A 23181-nucleotide genomic window follows, 5' to 3' on the forward strand; every position below is an offset into this window, starting at 1 on the left:
TTTAACTTGAGAAGTAACTAATTTTTTTTATATAAATACTCTTCAATATTTATTATTATTTACATGTGGGTTTGAAAAGAAATAGTTACATTTACAATAAAAAAATAAGGACATTTTTGTCAAAAATGAGTATTTTTTAGATTGAAAAAATATGAAGGGTTAGTTTTTCAAACTAAATAATATTTCATCCCTTTTAATCGATTATTCCAAATATTTTTCTCATTTTATGCGAGAAAGCGGAAGGGTGTTTGCTAAATTTTATTTTTTCCCTTCAAATAGCAAATTCTTGTTGTTTTATAACATTATTGGGTTTGAGACAATTCCCTTGAATTCCAACGGGGTTCGAAGACTTTGAAGCCATCTTCGACGAAGTCAAAATCAAATTACAAAGACATTGTTGAGAAAAATATGATGTTTTCAATATATATATCCATCATCTCATTCTTAAAACACAATTTCAACTTTCATTATTTTTAAACACAATTCCAAGTTCGTTTTGATCTCCTTTCACATTTTTGTTTGTTTTTTCTATTACCAAGGACAAAATGAAACTTGAAATTGTGCTTAAAAAATATTAATATATGTCAAATATTAATTTTGATTTAATGCCTTTTTTTCCTATTAATATTTTTTAAAGTAAATTTCAAGTTTCATAGTTGTGCTTCATAATATATATATATATCAAAAATGGGCATCATCTTGTCAAAGCCTAAAATATTTTGGATTAATAGATTAAAAATGATGAAAGCATCTTAAATTTGTAAAACTAATTGACCTATTTTTTACCTTGAAGAATAACCCAATTTTTTTATTTTTTATTTTTTTTATATAAATATTTTTTAATATTTTTATTATTTTTATGTGTGTTTTAAAAGTAAAAATGAGTATTTTTTAGGTTAAAAAAGGGGGAGGGGTTACTTTTCGAAAAGGGGGAAAGATTTCCATACCGTTGTGCCAAATATTTTTCTCCTTTTCTGTGTGAAAGCTCTGGTTTAAGACTCATTCATTTCATGTATCGTTCTTTTTCATCACTCCCTCGGCAACCAAACTCAAACACAAGACGGGAAATTCTCTAACATTCTTTTCCACTAGTTATTTTTTCTGGGCGACCAAACAGAAGGGTGTTTGCTAAATTTTCTCTTTTCCCTTCGAAAAGCAAATTCTTGCTGTTTTATGACATTTTTGGTTCTGAGACAACTCCCTTGAATTCCAATGGGGTTCGAAGACTTTGAAGCCATCTTCGGCGAAGCCAAACCAGAGTGGGCGAATGAATCGCGTCGATTCTTGTTTCATTTTGATGCTATTGATCCTTCTCGGCTCAGAATTCGTGTCACTGATTTCCACTCTAGTACTTGGGAAGCAGTTCGGTCGGTTGAGCAGCTCGAGGACATGGTGATCCCTTTAATTTCTGTGATTTTGTTTTATCCCCTGTTTAGTTGCTCTTAACACCAGGAAAATGCGAGGAAAACTTGTGTTAGACTAGGGTCACAAACAACAACGAAATTTCAGAATCCTTAAATTCCTGTTTCATTGTTTTATCCTCTGTTTGGTTGCTGAAGAAACCAAGAAAAATAGGAAGAAAATGGATCCCGTATTTCTGTTGCTTTTGTTTCTCATAAAAATGGAGAACTTGGGTTAGGCTATGGTCACAAACAATGAAAATTTTAGGGTCCTGCATTTCTGTTGCTTTTATTTCTCATAAAAATGGAGAACTTGTGTTAGGCAATGGTCACAAGCAATGAAAATTTTAGGGGTTCAAAATGCTTTTAATTTGATAGGATTTTGTTTTATCTCCTCTACTTTATGTTGTTTTTGTTTCTCATAAAAAATGGCGAACTTGTATTTTACCCGATTATATGGTGGTGTTTGTTTTTTATTGTAAACAATGAAAGTTTAGGGTTCAAAACCTTTGATTTCTGTTGTTTATTCTATGCTCTGTTTGGTTGTCAAGAATTAAAGGAAAATAGGTGGAAAATGAGTCCTGTTATTTTTGTTGTTTTTCTCATAAAGATCGAAGCCTTGTAGTAAGCTCAGTTACATGCGTTTGCATTCAACTTCTAGGTTAAAAATAATGAAAATTTTTGGGGTTAAAACTCTGATTTGGTAAACCATGCAGCATTGACAATTCTATTTGGCTGCTGACAAATAATTGAGAAAACATATTGTAGTTGAATCTCAACTATCGCTAACACCTAGAAGGGGGTGAATAGGTGTTTTTTACAGAACAATTTGAGGTGGAACCCACAAATGCTAAACACTCACCTGATTTTTCAATCTTTTTGTCCTTGTTTTTTAATCTTATCAACAAACAAGTAAAAACACTAGTAAGAATGGATGCACTAACACTCTCCCAACAAGGTGCTCAGTGTAATGTGCATGAGAATGAGTCAACACTCTAAAATCAAGATATACAAGATATTTCATCTTCTCAAAAACACGTTTTCACATATCCATTAGCATCAATACCAAATAAAAAATGATCTCAAACTATTTTAAAGCTTAAATGATCTGATTCCATCTCATTTTCTCAATCAACCAATGTAATAAATCAATGGAAATTTTCTAAGCTAAGATAAAATATTGAAAGAGAGAGAGAGAGATAGAGAGATATTGACTTCAAGATTTTAGCATGGAAAACCTCCAAAGATATAAAAAAACCAGGAACCTCCAAGCAATAAAAAACATCCCTTATGAAGAAAAATAATCAAGTACAAGGATTTATCTAGCCCAAGCCTTCAATCTTTTCCTAGACCATTTTCATGGGACCTTCAAACTTTAATTGGCCACTTTCTTCTTTTAGAGCATACTTGTAGTCTATACTAAGCTTGATCTTGGCTTCTTCTTGAATCCACACAAGAAGAAATTTGAGTTTTACCCCAAAAATCACATATATGAGAGTAGAGATGAAACCTACACTGAATCAACCTGTTTTGAAAGAATTTTTCTCACTCAAAAATGATTTTCAACTCAACCCATAAAATTTTCTCTCAAACCAATCACACCCCTAATTTGGTAAAGCACTTGAAGCCCAAGGAGATGTCACCTAGCTCTCACAACCATATTTCCCTCATCTGGAAAAGGGCTTAAATACTAGGGTTTAAAACCCATCAAACAACTGAGAATTGTTTTTTTTTTTTTTAAAAAAAAACATAAATTTTGCAGATGTGACTAAATCTTGATTGATCATATGAGTGTGAATTCTGGGTACAATAGGATTTGTAACCCTTTAGTTTGATTGATAAGTAATTGATCCAAATGTTTTAAACACAAAATTTGATACCTTTAAGCTTCAGCTCCAATTTTTAACAAAAGAATAAAAGTTTAAAACTTGGTTGACCAATGTTTGATATCATCCATCACCTCAAAATCACTTATCATCTCCTCTAGCAATCTTCAATCACGAACACACACTTTGGAAATGACAAGAGTCCAAGGGAGGATTTGAGAAATTAAGCTAGGAGAACACAATGAGAATTGTGACCCGGAATTTGCCTATACACAAAGATGCTTACACATACAAAACCTTGAAAATGGTGGGTTGCTACATTTTTTTCAGCCACTAAACTTAAGTGTTTAAGTGAAATTTCAAAACCATTTGATGTTTTGCTTTGTGTATGGTTTACACACACATACATAGCATAAAAACAATGTGATATATATGCTAAATATGAGTTAGTGTTATTAGTCTCTTTCTTTTTATTTTATGTGCAGAGAGACACTGTTGGAATTGGAGGCTCATGGTCTGAGTTTGTTGATTATGTCATAGCCTCTATAAAATCCGAAGATGTAAAGCTTGTTCTAGAAGAAAATGCTAAATCTGATGGTAATTGATACTCTAACTTTATTTTAACCTTAGTGCTATTGTAGATGTTGTGATTGGTGTGGAAGTGAGTAAAGCATACTTAGTGTTTCTTGCTCTACAAGAAATGTGGATATGCGGATTACTATTATTGTTTAGATTTTTTGGTTTTCATTCCATTTTTAAATATTGCATTGAGGGCCTTTAAGGCCCAACTCAAGTGGTAAAGGATTGGGGTGGGTTTGTGGGGGATTCCGGGTTTTAGTCTCAATAGGTCCAAAAAGAAATCCTATAAAAAAAATAGGTCCAAAAAGAAAGAAAAAAAAATTACTATAAAAAAAAGGAAGCATTGAGGTTGCATGTGATATCCTACATCGGATAGGGGAAGAAGTTCTTGACACTATATATGCAGTGGGTTCTTTTTAACTATGTAGATGTGTTTTAAAGCTGTAAGGGCTCATTAGGCTTAGAAGGACATTATCTACATGGGAGGAAAAATTGGGGGATGGGGAGGGGGGGCTTGGTGGGGGAGGAAGGAGGAAGGGGTGAATGTGATATCTCACATTGGATAAAGGAAGAAGTTCCTGACATTATCTATATAGTGGACTCCTCTTAATTGTGTAGATGTGCTGTAAAGCGGTGAGGGCCCATTGGGCTTAGAACATACCATATCTATATGGGAGAGAGCAAGTTATTACATCTTATGTCTTCATTCTATTTTATGAATTACCATTTTTACATGCTCTTCTTTTAATTAGTTTAGTCGATTTTATTTTTGTAGTCATGGTTTTAGACTACTATAAGTTCCTAGAGTTTCATTCTAATCATAATATACATGAAGGGGCAAAATCCTAACACCTTAAGCTTTTAGGAAAATGGGTTGTCCAACATGGTATCAAAGCCTCTTTTGGTGGGAGGTTATGTGTTTGAGTCTCAATGCATGTTTATTTAACCTGGTTTATTGAGCTCACATCTAAGTCTAAAGAAAGTTGTCCATGGTTTGTTTGCATATGCGCTTATGTGCTTCTCCATATGTAGATATGGGGTCACACAAGGGGGAGGGTGTTAGAGCCTATGATACACACTTAAGCTTTTAGTAGTCCAATACTAGTTTTGTCCCAAAATTGGGAGCCCAGGGGTCCACAGTGGGCCAGCCCAAAAAACAAGGGGCCAAAGCAGTTGGAGGCTGACTGGGCCTAATCAGCTTGAAAACTCCCCCTTCTAGACCTGATGGAAAATGAGTGCTTGAAACACTGCCCAATAGCCTAGAATGGGCCATATAGGAAGGCCCAAGGGCGAACTTCTCACTTGCTCCTTTTGCCTCCTATGCACTGCTACAGGAAGAGAACCTTGATCCTTTCAAAGCGTGGTCAACATGCAAAGAACTTGTTGACGTTGCTTGGCAGTAAACATGACTCCCAATGTCAGCCCCCACTCTCCTAGCTGTGTGTGAACTATCCTCATAACCAGCCCTGACCTCCAGCTCCCTGCAACCCTCCTTTGTGGAAAACTGTTGCTAGACTTGGAGAAGACTCTCGCCATAACTGAACAGTGTAGGTTAAAGACCCTACAACCACCTGTAAGAGCCTAGGCACCCCTAACCTCATAACCACCCCTGACCTCCACCTTTCCTGTTGGAGCGAACTAAGATTTTAGCCCATTGAACATGTCATTTCTCTGCTGTCGGCACTTCCACACCCACAAAACCTCCGCAGGCGTCTCCCACTCTCTTGAAGAACTCCATTCCCCGCAAGTACAATGGAAGCCCAAGAACTCTTACCCAAGTTTCTTTAACTAGAGCCCCTTCCTTGAGACAACCCACTTTTGGGCTCCACCAATCCAATGTTAACCTTTTTCCTTCTATAGAACAACACCCCAAGCTCTACACCCTTTCAGCATCCCTAGTGTTATCAAAGATAAACAAAATCAATGCACTACTCAACCACTTTAAATGAAGATTCCCATCCAAGGTCCAGTTGCTACTAACCCACAAACTGAGTGTACCCAAATCTGGAGCCTCATCAGCAGAAACACCCTAACTGCCCACAAGACAGAGCTTCAACTGCTCCAGGTTTCTCTTTATATCCTCTTGCCCACACTAGATCCAAGTATCCTCTTCCTCTGCCTTCTTGCCATTAGTGATTGCATCTACAAAAGAAACAAACTTGCATGGTGCTTCTTCTACTCACAACCTCCTAGGACAGACATTCCCCTGTGGCAACTTCGAAGAAATTTTAGCTGGCACCACCCCAATGCTCCTCAACTTTCTTGCTAGAGTCTTCCAGCCCCCTTCGACCCCCTGTCCTTCTAGGAAGATTGAGGAAAATTTCTTCCCTTTGGACGACAAAACTGAACAATGCAAAAATCTTCCTGCATTGTTGCTTCGGAGCTCCAACTTGAAAACCCTTCCCCCTTCCTTCCAATCCACCACTATTGCAGGATTCACAGCAAAGTTCAACCCCCCTCCAACAGCAAACTGAGACCTCTCTCACCAAATCTGATCCAAGAAGAAAAACCACGCCCCCTCTCCCAATCAAACCAACTATCTTTCCCTTAACCAACTCCATTGAGATCTCAAAGGATTTCAAATCTACCCCAAACCAACACTTTCCCCCTATTTGTCCTAGAGAGTTACATTTGGTATGGGTTTAAACTGTTTCTAGTGCAGATTTCTTTTTGTGATTTGAAATGAATCTTATTCTAAGGCATGGCTAATAAAAAAAACTTAAGATATTCTAAAGAATTAATATTTGTGGTGGATGCTGTGTAAACAGTTCCTAAAAATTTTCATCTTTGTATCATATATGGGGATAGGTTAATGGATACAATATTGTTGTTTTTTGGGCATCTTCTTTTGGTGCATTCATTATTTGTCCACATGTGGGTTTGAAGATTTTGAAAAAGGAACTAAATCTGATGCATAAATTATATCTATGCTTTCTGCATATCAGGTGCTGCATATGCAAAATTGGTTGCTCAGAAATCCAAGGGAATGCCTTTGATTTGCTTTTCTCTTGCTAAACTGGAAAACTCCGCTGCTAGTGAGGCAATGATGAATCTGTCATTGGAGCTCTTCAAATCATACAAAAACATGCAGAATTTATTCATAAAAGGTTGCGTTCTGTTTTTCAAGGATGAAGTTGTTATATCTTTCTCATGTTTTATCTAGTTAAAGAATGTTTTTGTCTTTTACATGTGAAAAATATAATTGGCACCTCCATTTTTATATTATATTGCATTAATTTGTTGCGGAGGTGTTCAATTATAAAACTCTTGGTGGTGGTACTTATATAACCCCCAAGAAAGATTAGGAGTATTCATCCAATGTATCTTACTAATTATGCTGATGAATCTGTTGTAATTATTAGATAAGCAGAAAAAAAAAACCTGAGATCTTTTAACCTGTATTTATAGGTCATCAATTAATGTTCTTTTTGTCAGAATTTATTGGAATTATTAGATAAGTGGAAAATAAACACATGAGATCTTTTAACCCGTATTTTGTTGATTTTTTTTTTTAATCAGAAACAAAATATTAATCAATAAGGATTTAAAAGTACATGTAAAGGATGAAAAATCCTTTCCATATATACAAACACTGAGGGGAGTGCCTTTGAAAGTTGTAGTTGTTGAGGCCCGAAAGGAGGAATTGTTAATAATCCTTTTGAAACCTGAGGATATTAGAGAAACCTGAGGATTAGATGTTCTTTATTTCAGAATTTATTTAATAAGGCAGTCTGGAAAGCTGTTCTTTTTTGATAGGTAAGGTAAATTCATTAAGAGCCAAAAGGCTAGAGAAAGGGTATACATGGAGTATACCAAATGCAAAGAAGCAAAAAGCAAAGGAACAAACAAGCCTGACCCTTACTTGGTGGCTAGCTAGTCTACGAAATCTATCAAAGACAAAGTGTGTTCCTCTATATACACCTTAACCCAATTCACAAAAGTGTACAAAAAAATGGATTTAATATTATGATCGTTCCTCTCAATATAATCGAAGGCCCTCCTATTCCTGTCTTTCTAGATGGTCCACATCAGGCAGAGGGGGGCAACTCTCCAAGCTTTCTCCTTTTTCTTGCCCACAAAAGATCCATGCCAACCCAGGAGGTTTCTTTTCACAGAGGAGTGCATCACCCATTGCATCCCAAAAAGGGAGAAGATTAGAAGCCATAACATTCTGGCTTTCTCGCAAAACAGAAGAAGATGATTTGTGGTTTCCTCCTCATATTTACACAAAAAACACCTGTTGGGGATGCTCCAACCAAATCTCTTCAGGCGGTCAGTGGTGAGTAGCCTACTCCAAGCTGCTTCCCACCCAAAGAAGCTAGCCCTAATTGGAACCCAAGGCGTCCAAATAGTTCTAGCCGGGAAGGGGGGCTTTGTGCCCCTTGAGAGTAAGCTATAAAAAGACTTGATAGAAAATGTCCCATTCTTGTTCTCTTTCCATCGGAGCAAGTCATCCACACCTCTTCTAATGGTCAAAGGATGAAGCTTGCTTAATAAGCTTTCTACTTCTCCCACTTCCCAATCATTAAGGTGTCTATTAAAACGAAGCCCCCAGCTACCCCCAACTTCGTTTTCCTCCCAAGCCTCAGCAACCTAGCCTTCTTTGTTGACGGAGAGATTAAACAAGATGGGGAAAGTTTCTTCCAGAGATTGATTTTCACACCACAAGTCCTTCCAAAACTTTACTCTAGTGCCTTCCCCTATGATGAAGCGGGAATGAGAATGAAAGTTCTCCCAACCATTTCTGATGGCCTTCCAAACCCCCACCTCATAACGGTCTCTTACACCTTTAAAGCACCATCCCCCCTCTTGAAGGTCATACTTACTAGAGATAATTTGCTTTCATAGGGACTCATTCTCATTAGCAAATCTCCACAACCACTTCCCAAGAAGGGCCTTGTTAAAAGTAGCTAGATTGCGAATGCCCAAGCCTTCTTCCTTTTTAGCGGCACAAATAGCCTTCCAACTCACCAAGTGAGGTTTATTCTCTAAGGCTCCACCGCCCCATAAGAAATCCCTTTGGATCTTTTCAAGCCTTGCACACACCCTCTTGGGGATCACAAAGAGAGAAAGGAAGTAGGTTGGGAGGCTAGAGAGGGTGCTTTTTAGCAAGGTAAGACGACCACCTTTGGAGAGGTATTGCCTTTTCCAGAGAGACAACCTTTTCCTGAATCTTTCTTCCACTGCATCCCACACTCTAGTGGATTTGTAAGGGGCTCCAAGGGGAAGACCCAAGTAGGAGGTAGGTAAACTCCCTATCTTACATCCCAAGACCGACGCAAGAGTCTCCATAGGAATGCCTTCCCCCACTGGGATGGCCTCTGTTTTGCTCAGATTGACTTTTAATCCTGAGATCTCCTTAAACCACACGAAGGTCCAGCTAAGATATCGCAACTGGTCTCCATTGGCGTCACAGAAAATTAAGGTGTCATCGGCAAACAAGAGATGGGACACGAACAACCCCTCTCTTCCTCTTCCTCCCACTCTAAAACCAAAAATAAAGCCCCCATTTCTTGCACAAGACAACAATTGGCTAAGAGCTTCCATGACAAAAAGGAAAAGATAGGGGGATAGAGGGTCGCCCTGTCTCAATCCCCTAGAGCTACGAAATATGCCTGAAGGGCTTCCATTGATGAGGATCGTGAAGGTAGCCGTAGAGCAGCACCATTTCATCCAATTAATCCATCTATGCCCAAATCCCATCTTAGACATCACATCCATGAGAAAGTCCCAATTGACATGGTCAAAAGCCTTCTCAATGTCCATCTTGAGAAGGAGGCCCGGGATGTTGTCTTTCAATCTAGAATCAAGGGCTTTGTTAGCAATAAGAACAACGTCCAAAATCTGTCTCTCATGGATGAAAGCATGCTGAGAATCAGAAATCACCTCCCCCATCATTGATTTTAGTCTATTGGCAATGACTTTGGCAAGCAATTTGTATACACTCCCTATTAGGCTGATTGGTCTGAAATCTCTTAGGTCTTCGGTCCCCTCCTTCTTAGGAATAAGCAAGAGGAACGTGGAGTTTAAGCTTCTTTGGAAGGTCCCATGGAGGTAGAACTCTCTAAAGAGACCTAAAATCTCTGGTTTTACAACGTCCCAACAAAACAACCAGAAGGCCATTGTGAAGCCGTCCGGGCCTGGGGCTTTGTCACCACAGAAACTGCTTAGGGCTGCAAAAATTTCTTCCTCAGAAAACATAACTTCTAGGTTGCTGGCCAAGCCTTTTTCAGCTCCTTGAAGTTAAGGCCATTGATACTAGGCCTCCAATCCCTAGAATTTGAGAGAAGGGACTGGTAGGCTCTACAAACACCTTCTTTTATATCTTCCAAGGAAGAGAGATTCACCCCATTCACTTTAATTTTAGACAGGAAGTTCCTTCTTGCCCTATCATTGGCTATTTTGTGGAAATATTTGGTATTTTTATCACCTTCTTTTAACCAGATTTCTCTTGACTTCTATCTCCAAGAAGTTTCTTCTAGAAGAGCCCATTTCTTATAGTCCTCAAGAGCCAAATTTTTAGCCTCCACATCTCCAGGAGTAAGAGAGTTCTCATTCTCCTTGGCCTCCCACCGCTGTAGGCGGGAGAAGGCCTCTGCTCTATTGAAAGAAACGTTGCCTACCACCTCCTTGTTCCAGTTTTTCAGGTCTTTCTTAAGTGCTTTGAGTTTCTCAGCGATGCAATGGCTGCTATAGCCTTCGACAGAATAGCCATTCCACCAGCTTCTTACTAGGTCTTTGAAACCATCTATTTTTAGCCACATATTTTCAAAACGGAAGGGGCTTTTGCCTGAAGAGAATTCACCAGCTTCTAGAACTATGGGGCTGTGATCAGGGACCAAGCGAGGGAGAGCAGATTGTGTGATGGCAGAGAAGTGGTCCTCCCATTGGTCCGAGATCAGGAAACGGTCCAATCTATAGGCAGCTTGAGAGTTCAAACCCCCTATCCAAGTGAAATGACCTCCAACCAATGGGAAATCCCTCAGCCCCAGCTCCCCTAACACCTCTGTAAATCTCCTCATATCAGTTGTGAGTCTAGGGGCATTTTTTCTTTCCTCTGGAAATCTTACAATACTAAAGTCCCCTCCTATGCACCAAGGGTCTTCCCAGAGGCCACGAATGGCTCCAAGCTCCTCCCAAAATTCTTCATTTTCGCTACCTATCACTGGCCCATACACTCCAAAGAAAATCCAAGAGAAGCCATCAGTGCAGTTTCTAAAACGAACAGAAATGGAGTACCCCCCGCTTTTTACCTCCAAATTCTCCAAGACTCTGTTATCCCAGAAGAGAAGAAGGCCTCCTACCGCGCTCCTAGCGTCCACTGAAGCCCAATTAAGAAATCTTCCTACTCCCACACTTTTTTACCATTTGCAGAGAAACTTCTTTCACCTTCGTCTCCAAGAGGCAAACCAAATCTTGTTTTTGATTCCTCACCACTCCCTTAATCAGTTTTCTTTTTTCACTATTATTAAGCCCTCGAACGTTCCAACAGAGAATTTTAATTCTCATTAATCAACTAGAATCAAATCCCAGGAGCTCTGATCGGATTTTTTGGTTATCCCTGATGTCCCCCCATAACTAACAAAGCATTCCAATCTTTTTAACTCTCTTTCAAAGCGGGTGATGCAAGATTTTTTCTTCTTCCTTCTCTTGCAGAGGGAGTTACTTCCAGTCCTCAATTTCTTAAGCAAGGCTAGAATTTCGACTTCATGACCTTCGACAGACATTCCTAAGACTTTGCTAAAATGAAATAGTTTGGAGAGCTCCTCTTCTAACCATTCTTCTTTGCATGGGGGAGCAGCCAACAGGTCTCTCTGCTTCGCCACGTCTTTTTCCGGATCAGAGCTCGGGGCTTCAGTCAGAACCACTGTCGACCCATCTTTGAGCATCATGGACAGAGGGTTCGGCGTCGCTTCCTCTTCCCTTGTCGTCGATTTCAACAGACCAGAGCATGGTCCCCTTCCCCTCTCAAGCCCCAAATCCCAGAATGGAGTAGAAGAAGAGGATGATTCCCCTCTCAAGGAGATCGGGGGTAGAGAGAGCATACCTTGTGGATTGCGAGCTTCGACGGGGAGGGAAGGCTCAATCGCAGGCGTTGACGCATCCAAAAGGGGTGACGCTTCCATCTGGGGAGTCCTTGCGATGGTATGAGCTGGAGCGGGGGTTCCTCTCCTCCAGCACGGCGAGCACTTAGGGCTTCCTTGCCCTAAATCTTTGGAAAGGGCTAGACCGAGGGGCTTAAGAGGAAACCCCAAAGTGGTTGAGACTTGGGCCTTCTCTAGCCCAGACCCAAAGGAACTACCACAGGCCAGGCTCGAATGGGCCATGGCATTCAGACTCTGGCCCATGTCCATATCACAGGCAGGGGAAAGGGGACGCTGGCCCGTCTCTACTTCGCGAGCATGGGAAAGGGTAGCAGCTGCACCCGTCTTGTTCGAGGTAGGGGCACCACTCCCCAAGACCGGCGGGGGCAACTTTTCAGGCTGCGGAAAGACTGTGGAAGAGGGTCGAGAGTCCACGCTCCCCTTAGCAAGTGAAGGGGCCACCTCGTCTTCCCCAATCTTCCAAACACCAAACCCGTGGGAGGGGATCACAGTGGAGAAGGAAGGCTCTTCTTCCCACCAGAGTTGTAGAGCGAAACAAGAGGGACTGACAACCACCTGCAGCGAACTTGGGTGTTGCTAACCTCTGGTTTCGACGAGGACTCTGGCCCACTTGAGGTTCTGACGTTCAGCTGTGTTTTCGTCCACAGCCATGAACCTCCCACAAGAGTCTCCAAACTTCTTGAAGAGACTTCTTCCCCAAAGATGCAGAGGGAGACCTAAAATTCTGACCCACACGTGGCGCGCATCCCCTCTATCTCCCTCAAGGCATCCCACAGATGGCTTCCATTTTTCTAGGCAAAAGCTTTTTCCTCTGAAGCGTCTTGTCCTTGAATTATACACCCTCTCTGCTTCGTTCTCAAATTCAAACTCCAGAAGCAAGAGATTTTCTCTCATATTTGATAGCCAGAGGTTCCCTTCCAAGAACCAGGAGTTCTTTGCCCACGACTCGAAGGAAACGAGGTTCGAAAGGCGATTAGAGTCTCCCTCCCAAAAGCCCACAAGGCACTTGCCCAACAGTTCCTCATTCCTATCTAGAGTTTCTTTCTCAATTTCTAGCTAGACGGCATCGCGAGGCGCGGGGCAATCCCGAAGAGAAGACGTGTCTCTGTCTACACTACTGCTGGGCGAAGCTTGAGAAGGTAAGTGGTTTTCCAATAGAGCTCTTTTCCATTGAAGGGGAGAGACTCCCAAATTTCTCAGTTTTCTAGCGAGAATTTTCCAGCCTCCAACAAGCCCTCTCCCTTCAAGAAAAGCCAAGGAAAATCTTTTGTTTTCTGCATCTCTTACAACGCAAAACAAGAATCTCCCTGCTCTATTATTTTGGAGTTCCAGACTGTATTCTCTATCTCCTTCCGACCATAGCTTCCTGAAAGGAGTTCTTTCCTTTAGCCCACAACATGACTCAACCCCTTTTAGCAGCAGAGATAAACCTTTCCCTCCAAATATGACCTATGAAGAAAACTTAGGGCCTCTTTCACAGATCTTTCCACGCACTTTTCCTTTGTGTTCTTCTATGCTAATCTCAAAAGTCTTCAACTCAACACCAAACAACACCTACCTCCAGGGGAAGTTACCGGCATTGTCGTAAAACCTTTTTAGACCATGATTCTTCAGCAATTGGATTTTTCGCTTCATAACTTAAAGCAACCAAGAAACCACAAGACCATAATTAAAAGTAATCCGGGGGTGAGGATGACCAGCTTAAGGCTGGAAAACCACACGACCAAATCCTGCTACCACAATAACCATTACTCCCACCAATGCAACCCCCACAGCCATACCAGCAATGCTACAACCACTATTACTTAGAGGCAGAGCCTCCAAACAAAAACTGGAACTTAATATACTCTATCCTAATAGAGTTTTAACTGTTATATAGCACTATTTGACAAGGTTCGTAGTATCATATAATAGCACAAATCGAGCTTAGTAGATGCACTTGTAACCAAGTGGAGCATTAAGATGATTTGATTGAATTTTTGGTGTGTTGACCAGTTAGTATGCCTCAAGCTGTTCTTAATTGTATAGAAACGTCCTAGAGGAAAAAAGTGATTAACCCCAGTTTTCAACCACAATGATCCAACATCATCTCAATGATCATCTATTGAATTAAGATATAGATCACAACCACAAGAAACCAAGTTTAGGTGGAAAACTGTGAACCTAATGACTACTACAAAATCCACAAAGAAAAAATGATAAGGACTACTACAAAATCCACAAAGAAAATATGAGAGAATTATCATATCCATGATCATCAATCCATCCCTTTGGCTTACTTAACCTGAACTTGTACTTGATTCCCAATACCCTTATAACCAACTCTTAGAGATCCTCATTGATGTCTCACCAAGGTGTGGCACGGATTACTTCCTTGAACTTGCTTCATGGTTGAATTCAAATGCCAATGTCAAGAAGAATTGAGAGAATGGGTGTGGATTTTCAAATCAATAATGACTTGATGGAATCTTCTAGAAACCTTAGCTAAGATCTATTTATGATGCTCAATTTTCTTTCTAGCTCAAGCTTTCTTTGGAAGCTATGAAAGGTAGTTAGGAAATCTATACATAAATTTGGCAAGGCGGTCTAATTAGATTACTTAAGGTAGTCATCTGGTGCCTTGAAAAAGACCTGAAACTGCGAAAGTACAGCACCACTCAGGTTGATTGATAGACCCTTGTAGTGATGTGCAATTTTACTGATTGCTTGATTGTACCCAATTGATCAATACAGCTCCAAGGACTTTTCAGCTTTTCTGGAAATGCCCCTGTGACCATCCAATATAAACTCAAGATTTTGTTTGAATTTCCATGCATAGAAAAACCCATGCTTCTCACAGGCTTACTCTTCTTACCTCCAAGTATGATATCATGATGAACCAATGAAGTTTTGACTCTTGATATATGAGTGCAAGATAAATTAAGATTAACATTCTAAGCCAGTTACCACTTTGGATTGGAAGTCTGCACAACTTTATGTACACATTGAATTGATGTCCTATTGATTTACTAAGTTGTTGGGATTGTGTGTGTGAGAAAAGAAAGAGAGAGCTGAGGGGGAGGGGAGGGAGAGAGAGGAGGCATCATGCAAAGAAGGTTGGTTGAAATGTCAAAAACGTCATAAGATGCTTTGCTATCCATCCACCCCCCTCCCCTTTACTTTCCGTTTCTTTTCTTTGTTTCATCCACAATGTCTTTACTCAAGAACATGTTTCTCTTAGAGGGAAGGGGTAATCTGGTCTGTTCATGCATGCTATTTATAGTAAATATATTGATGGTTGTACTTGCTTTTTACTGACAAAGGTTCATTTTTTTTTTCTTTGAGAATTGTAAAAACTCTATCATTATGTCTTAATACTCTTTTAGCATGTAATGAATTGGTTGTGGTTTTCTGAAAAGTTAGAACTTTTTCTTTGAAATTGAAATTAAATAAAAGAGCTTTGATTATCTTTTGAATAGTTCTACCTGTTGGTTAAAAAAGGAGAAAAAAAAAAGAACTAAACTCATGATAATTATAGCGTAAATGTTTGGGATGTGACTTTATAAAGCAAGAGGTAGAAATGAGATACAAGTATATCAAGAAGTGACCTTTCTTGATAGGGAAGCAAAAATATATTAACAACTTGTGGCAAAGAGGTGCACCAAAGTCCATAGTGCCTTTATAAAGGGCATAAAAAGGCAAAGAAAAAAGAGAGCAACAAAAGATAATTCCCTCTCCTTATTATCTAACCAATGTACAAAATCTATGATAAACATTGATATCCAAGCTATTAATGGCGCGGGATCTTTATCTCAATATGGATCTCCCATCCTTGAGAAATGAGGAACATAACCAATATAGGGAACAAGGGAATACTGGACCATATCTGCTTTTGTACCATGACAAGGAGAAAACAATTTGCCATAAAACTTGTTTTGGTGCAATGAAGGAGAATGTTATCAATAGATTCTTCTTCCTCTTGCATAGATAGCATTTATTCACCAAGGTCAATCATCTCCTTTATAGCTGGTTCAAAGTCAAAATCAAAACCCAAGTTGACTTCCCAAGTGAAAACTACACTTTTGAAAAAAACTTAAGAATTCCAAATTACTCTTAGAGTGACCAACATTATCCTTTTAGACATTGGAAAGGAATAAAAGAGATTTAACTTAAAAGTTGTCATTCCTTGAATCCATATAGACCACTCTATGCTCCTTATCCTTATTCATAGATTTTTCTTTTAAACTTGAGAGAGACACGTCTACACTGCCCATCTCTTAATCATTCAATTGTATTATAAAGCAGAAACTCTCTTAGCTCTCTCAACTCACTGATCTCATAAATTTGTCACCCAGCACCCAGTTCATTCCTTGAATCCATATAGACCACTCTATGCTCCTTATCCCTATTCATAGATTTTTCTTTCAAACTTGAGAGGGACTCTTCTACACTTTCCATCTCTTAATCATTCAATTGTATTATAAAGTAGGAACTCTATTAGCTCTCTCAACTCATTGGTCTCATAAATTTGTCACCCAAGCACCCTCTTATTATGTTATGAGTCTATGACATACAACAAGGGGAAACATACACCTTAAGGAGAATTATAACATCACCTATCATTCTAGAACTTCACTCTCCTTCCATTTGTTGCAACAAAAGAGGTTCTACTTTTGAAAATATTCCATTGTCTTTAATGGTCTTCCACAACCCTACCTTAAAACCATCACTCACTTCCTGAGAACACTAACCATCTCCTTTTTCCTCAAACTTCTCAACGATAATCTACTTCCGAAGAGACTCACTTTCTATAGCATAACTCTTAACTCCACTTGGCAAGAAGTGTCTTATTGAGTGTAGGAAGATCTCTAATGCCAAGGCCCCGTTTTCGCTTTTTGACGCAGGTGATTCACCATTTCACCAAGTGTAGGTTTTTCTCAAGAGCTCCCCTTCCTTAGAAGAAATCTCTTTGAATATTCTCAAGCCTTAAATTCACCTTCCTTGGTATGACGAGTGAGGACAAAATAAATAGTGTGGAAGAATGTCATTATGAAAGATTATAACTGTATATTTTTGTAATTAAGGAGAGGATTAGGACAATGCCATAATCAAGGGGATTTGATAGAATTAGGTTAGGAAAGTTTCTGTTTTTTGTGTTAGAAATATTTGTATAAATATGTAGGACGTACAAATTGAAATCAAGGAAGAAATTTATTCTCATACCTTCAAATTCTTCTTAGATTCAACATGGTATCAGAGCCTTAGGCTCGTAAATATGGGAATCAAGAAGAAGAATTTTCAGCCTTCATTGTCGAGTTTGAAGATCAGAGTCAACCTTAAAAGCTTTTCTTTCATTTGAATCACATCATTGTTGCAAAACCCACACTAAAGCAGCCTCTTCACGTCGTTGCCCTCGCCTCTGCTTCACCCCGTTGGTCTTACCTTTGCTTCACGCTGTCACCTTTGATGGCCATTGTTGGAAGTCATCTTCATCTTTGCTTCACACCGCCGTTGCACCACACAAAGCTCATGTTGTGCCATTATTGCAAGAGAAATCACATCGTTGATAGATTGTGCGGCCTTCATTTTGTCTCAACCTCGCTTCGCCCTTGGATCTTCCTTGCCGTTAGCCTTCCTTTTACCTTAGGTTTCCACCCTCGCTTCATTGCAAACTTATCAAAAAAGAAATTGCGCTATTACTGCTGTTGCAAATGAAGATTTTTTTCCTACTATAGGCGTTCCTTGCATTGTAGATATTGTTGGAAACTAAGAGTGTCGGACCTTCAACGTACTTCTATGATTATCAAGAGTGCCAGACCGATGATGCCCTTGCTGCGGCCACCTTATTCCACATTGACTCTAGTGAGGAACTCTAACACGGTCTTGGAATCCTAACACAAGTAAGTTCTTTTAACTTAGAGCCCTTTTATATTTCCCAAAAAAGGGGGGGGGGGGGGGGGGGGGGGAAGAAGGTGGGAAAATAAAAAAATGAGGAAGAAAAGAAAAAGGAGAAAAAAAATTATGAGGTATAAAAAACCACCACTTAATTTGAAGGAATGACAACTAGTTACAATGAAGGGCAATGAAAGGATATTGGACATGCACACTCGTCTTTTGTTCAACTAGTTGAAAAAAGATCCTTGAAACCAGACGGATTTAATTGAGAGGAGATTGAAAAACTAAAAATTTTGTTGGGTAATCTTGAGAAACCTTCAAGTACCTACTCATTGACACTTTTAGATAAGTTTCCTATTCCCATTGTATTAAAAGCCTCAGATGAAATCTTTTCCAACTTGTGGGTTGTAGATTCAAATGTCACAGATTACATAACTTATTCATCATACCAATTTAACAACTATAACCCTTTTCCAAGCAACAGGAAAATAGTCACAATCAATAGTTCATTAACCATTGTCGCAGGTATAGGAGATATCCAAGTTAGTCCTACGCTCATACTTAGAAATGTGCTTCATTTTCCAAAGTTGTCCACTGATCTTTTCTTTACAAAAACTTACACAAGATTTGGGTTGCAATGTGATTTTTTACCCTACTCACTGTGTATTTCAAGACCAACATTTGGGGAAGATGATTGGATTTGTTAAGGAACGTGTGGAAGAATGTAATTAGGAAATATTATAGTTGTGTATTTTTTTAAATAAGGAGATAATTAGGGCAATCTTGTAATCAAGGGGATTTGATAGATTAGGTTAGGAGAGTTTCCATTTGTTGGTTTAGGAATATTTGTATAAATATGTGGAAATGTATAGATTGAATTTTAAGAAGAAGAAATTTATTCTTTAACTTCCAATTCTTCAGATTCTATAGAACGGAATGGGTTATACCACCTTGAGACACTAAACAAATCATCCATATCTTTTTTTTTTTTTAGCACCATCTTTTTAAAGAAAAAAATTTAGTTTCATCATCATAGGCTTGGATATCCGTTGTTTAGAACTCTTAAGATCTTGTTGCCTTCTCTATTTAGGAAATTAGATGTTGAGATCTTTTACGGTGATGTATGTGAACTAGCCAAATAGAAGTGTTCAACCTTTTCAATTAGTAATAAAAGAAGTTCAGAGCCTTTCCATCTAATTCATAGTAATAGTTGAGGCCCTTCCCTTGTCCCAAATATATTTGGGGCACGCTGGTTTGTGTCCTTTGTAGATAATTGTACTAAGGTCTCTTGGATCTTTTTACTTAATCACAAATTTAATGCAAGTTTTGTTCTCACAAATTTCCATAACATGATAAAAAACCAGTTTGGTGTCATTATCAAGAGGTTTTGGTCAGACAATGCCAAATATTATTTCAATTAAGTCTTAGCTCCATACTTTCATCATGAAGGTATAATTCATGAGTCATTGTGTGTAAATGCCTCACAACAAAGTGAAGTTGCTAAGAGGAAAAATGATTATCTCTTTGATACAACACGAGCTCTTTTGTTCCAAAAGCATGTGCCTAAATCTTCTTGGGGGAAGCCTTTCTAACACCATACATCTCATAAACTGATTACCTTCTAGAGTCTTAGGTTCAAAAGTCTCATAGAAATACTCTCATCATTTTATCTTAATATGAGAACCACAAACCATATCATTCCTAGGATATTTGGGTGTGTTCTTTGGACATGTTCACACTCCAAATAAGGGGAAATTGGATCTAAGAGTAGTCACTGAATTTTTGTGGGATATTCGTTAACTCAAAAAGGGTATAAGTGTTACCATCCACCATCCATTTTTTTTTTTCTTAGTTGATGTTACTTTTAATGAAAGTGAATCTTATTTTCCCATTCCTTGCCTTCAATGGGAGAATTCGATCGAGGAAGACAAGGATCATGATTCCTATTTCATTGATCCTTTTCTCATTGACCTTATCGACCCTCTTAAAGTGTCTGATTCGATATCTATAACTCTCATTGATTGTATTGATCCTCTTAAAAGTGTCCGATCTAGTATCTATATCTTCCTTTGAACTCGAGTCATCCATTGAGCCTGCTCTTGAGAATTGAATGACTAGAAAAGTGTACTCAAGGAAGAAAGTTGCAATTCCTCGGCTTATACAAGTTCAAGAATCTGAACCGACTTTTGGAAATGAGGTAACAATCTCTCATCCTCCCTTACAAACTGAGTTAGAACTTCAATTTGAAAAACCCATAGACCAAAACCTCTCTATTGTCATTAGGAAGGGAATGAGGGAATGCACTAAACATCCTTTGTATCCACTTTCCCATGTTGTGTCATTCAAAAAGTTGTCTCCATCTCATAAAAGTTTTTTTACAAGTTTGAGCAATGTTCATATTCCTACAACTCTATTTGAGGCTTTATCTAATGAAAATTGGAGGCAAGCCATGAATATAGAAATGGAAGCCTTGAAGAAAAATAAAACTTGGGAGTTGGTAGATTTGTTTATGGGAAAAAGATTAGTGGGATGTAAGTGGGTTTATATTGTTAAGTATAGATCAGATGGGACATTAGAGAAGTACAAGACAAGATTGGTGGCTAAAGGATATGTTCAAACATATAACATGGATTATCTAAAGACATTTGCTACTGTTGCCAAGATGAACACATTTGGAGTTTTGTTATCATTGGCAACAAATTATAACCGGGATTTACAATAGTTCGATATTAAAAATGCATTTCTAAATGGAGATCTAGAAGAAGAGATTTATATGGAAGTCTTTCCTGGATTTGGAAGTGATTTAGCCACTAAAGAGGTGTGTAAATTGAAGAAAACTCTATATGGGTTGAAACAATCTCCAAGGGCATGGTTTGAAAGGTTGCTAAAGTGGTAAAAAACATGGGATATAGACAAAGTCAGGGAGATTATATGTTGTTCATCAAACATCTAGATTGGGGGGGAGTTGCAACTCTTTTGATGTATGTGGATGACATCATTGTGATAGGAAATGATGAAAATGAGAGAAAGACTTTGAGACAATACTTGACCAAGGAGTTTGAGTTTAAAAGCGTTAGGAAGGTTGAAATACTTCCTTGGAATCGAAGTTGCACATTTTAAGCGGAGAATCTTTATTTCTTAGCAACAATATGTAACAAACCTTCTAAAGGAAACAGGGAAGTTGGCGTGTAAACCAACAAGCACACCAATAGATCCTAATCATAAGTTTGGAGAGGTTGAGGAAGATGTTGCGGTAGATAGATAGATGTATCAACGTTTGGTAAGAAGACTCATTTATCTCTCTTATACAAGACTAGATATAGCATATTTTGTGAGTGTGATTAACCAATTCATGCATAGTTCAAAAGAGGTTCATCTGTAAACTGCTAGTTGAGTGCTACAATACCTTAAGGGGTCTTTAGGAAAGGGAGTTGTATTTAAATGAAACTTGGGACTGATACTTGAAGCATGCATAGATGCAAATTATACTGGATCTATGGTTGATAGAAGATCAAATACTGGGTATTGCACCTTTCTTGGTGTGAATCTGGTAACATGGAGAAGTAAGAAACTGAGTTTGGTGGCAAGGTCCAATGTAGAAGCAGAGTTTCGAGCAATGGCCTAAGGAGTTTGTGAACTACTATGATTGAAGATTATTTTGGAAGATTTGAAGAATAAATGGGATAACCCAATGAGACTTTATTGCCATAATAAATTTGCAATTAGTATTGCACATAATCCAGTGTAACATGATCAAACGAAGCACATTGAGATAGACAAACATTTTATTAAGGAGAAACTAGATAGTGGGCTGATTTGTACTCCTTATGTATCTACTGACTGACAACTTGCAGATATACTTACCAAAGGTTTAAGTGGTACAACGTTTCAAGTAAGTGTATCCAAGTTGGGAATGCAAAACATTTATTCACTAGTTTGAGGGGGAGTGTGGAAGAATGTAATTAGGAAAAATTATAGTTGTATATTTTTATAATTAAGGAGAAGATATAATCAAGGGGATTTGATAGAATTAGGTTAGAAAAGTTTCTATTTTTTATATTAGGAATATTTGTATAAATATGTGGGAAGATTATAGCTGTATATTTTTATAATTAAGGAGAAGATATAATCAAGGGAATTTGATAGAATTAGGTTAGAAAAGTTTCTATTTTTTATATTAGGAATATTTGTGTAAATATGTGGGATGTACAAATTGAAATCAAGGAAGAAATTTATTCTCTTACCTCGAATTCTTCTTAGATTCTATAAATAGGTAAATGAGACAAAGAGCCTTTCATCAAAGTAAGCCTCCCAATTTTGAGTGATATTGCCTTTTCCAAATAACAAGTCTTTTTTATGAAATCTCTCTTCCACCATAGTTCAAACTATTGATGATATAAAGGGGGCACTTGAAGGGAGACCTAAGTGGTAGGAAGTTGCACCACCTTGCATCCAAGTGCAAAAACCAAACCTCTGTATTAGCTACCTTTCCTAACTAGAATTAATTCACTTCTATTGATATTGATTTTTAGCCTAGAGATAGCTTTCATTGTCTTGAATGATTAATTGATGGAAATAAGGAACAACAAAAAAATTATGTGGTCTATAAACATCTAGATTTGACCAATTTTTTCATTATTTTGAATAGTTCATCCATTAGGATGGTAGATTGAAGAGAATTTTGCCCATAGGGTTAAAGTAAATGCCTAAGTGGATAACCACTTCTTGAGTGTTGTGCCAAGATATTCATAAAATGGTGTTGGGATGACTGAGGGGGTGATATTTACTAGATTGATGCTTGTTTTTGGTAAATAGAGTAAGGCTATGTTTTTGGTTCCTAGAAAGTACGAGGGAAACAAAATAGAGAGGACAAATATAAGGAAAAATTGTGAATAATTTCTCTTGTTTGGTTGTTCATGGAAAAGTTGAGGGAAAGAAAATTAAATCGTTGAGGAATGCACTTTACTCAAACTTTCCTCACCTTTTCTTTAAGGACAATATAGAGAAGAATTTTTTACTATTTTCTTTGCTTTTCCTTAATCTTTTTTTGTTATCTTCTTTCATGGTGTTCAAATATAAGAAAACTATTTCCCGAGTTTTTGCACTTTTCTTGGCACTTTACAACAACCAAACTAACTTAAATGTCTGTTGGTTTTCTATACCCTTCCACCCCTCTTAATTGGTTTCCTCCTTCTCAGTAGCTCTTTAGCTGTGGGTATATTTATCATTATTTCTTCTTTATTCAATTTCCATTAATCTTAGAGATCCAAACAACTATTTAAGGGAGTTCAATGTAGAATATTTGGCAGTCAAGTACCATGCAGTGATTTTAAAGTGTCTAATATTCAAGATAGGAAACTCTGGCTACAAAATGTAAAGATATATTTAAAGCTTTAA

The 23181-nt window shown here is 38.2% G+C and overlaps 1 protein-coding gene across 2 annotated transcripts in view; it reads left to right on the forward strand.

Annotated features, from left to right (window-relative positions):
• The first annotated feature begins 921 nt into the window (after positions 1 to 921).
• The window catches only part of LOC104879936 (uncharacterized), a 43276-nt gene continuing 21016 nt past the window's right edge, over positions 922 to 23181 (forward strand). The window contains exons 1-3 of one of the 2 annotated variants that reach the window (XM_010654628.3): positions 922 to 1392; positions 3712 to 3823; positions 6751 to 6912. In XM_010654628.3, coding sequence (XP_010652930.1) covers positions 1213 to 1392; positions 3712 to 3823; positions 6751 to 6912 — 454 coding nt within the window. In that variant the 5' untranslated portion in view covers positions 922 to 1212. The remainder of the gene's footprint in view (positions 1393 to 3711; positions 3824 to 6750; positions 6913 to 23181) is intronic. The other variant, XM_019221350.2, reaches the window with a different exon arrangement.

This window comes from Vitis vinifera, chromosome 7 (genome assembly GCF_030704535.1).
Source record: "Vitis vinifera cultivar Pinot Noir 40024 chromosome 7, ASM3070453v1".
NCBI classification, from domain to species: Eukaryota; Viridiplantae; Streptophyta; class Magnoliopsida; order Vitales; family Vitaceae; genus Vitis; species Vitis vinifera.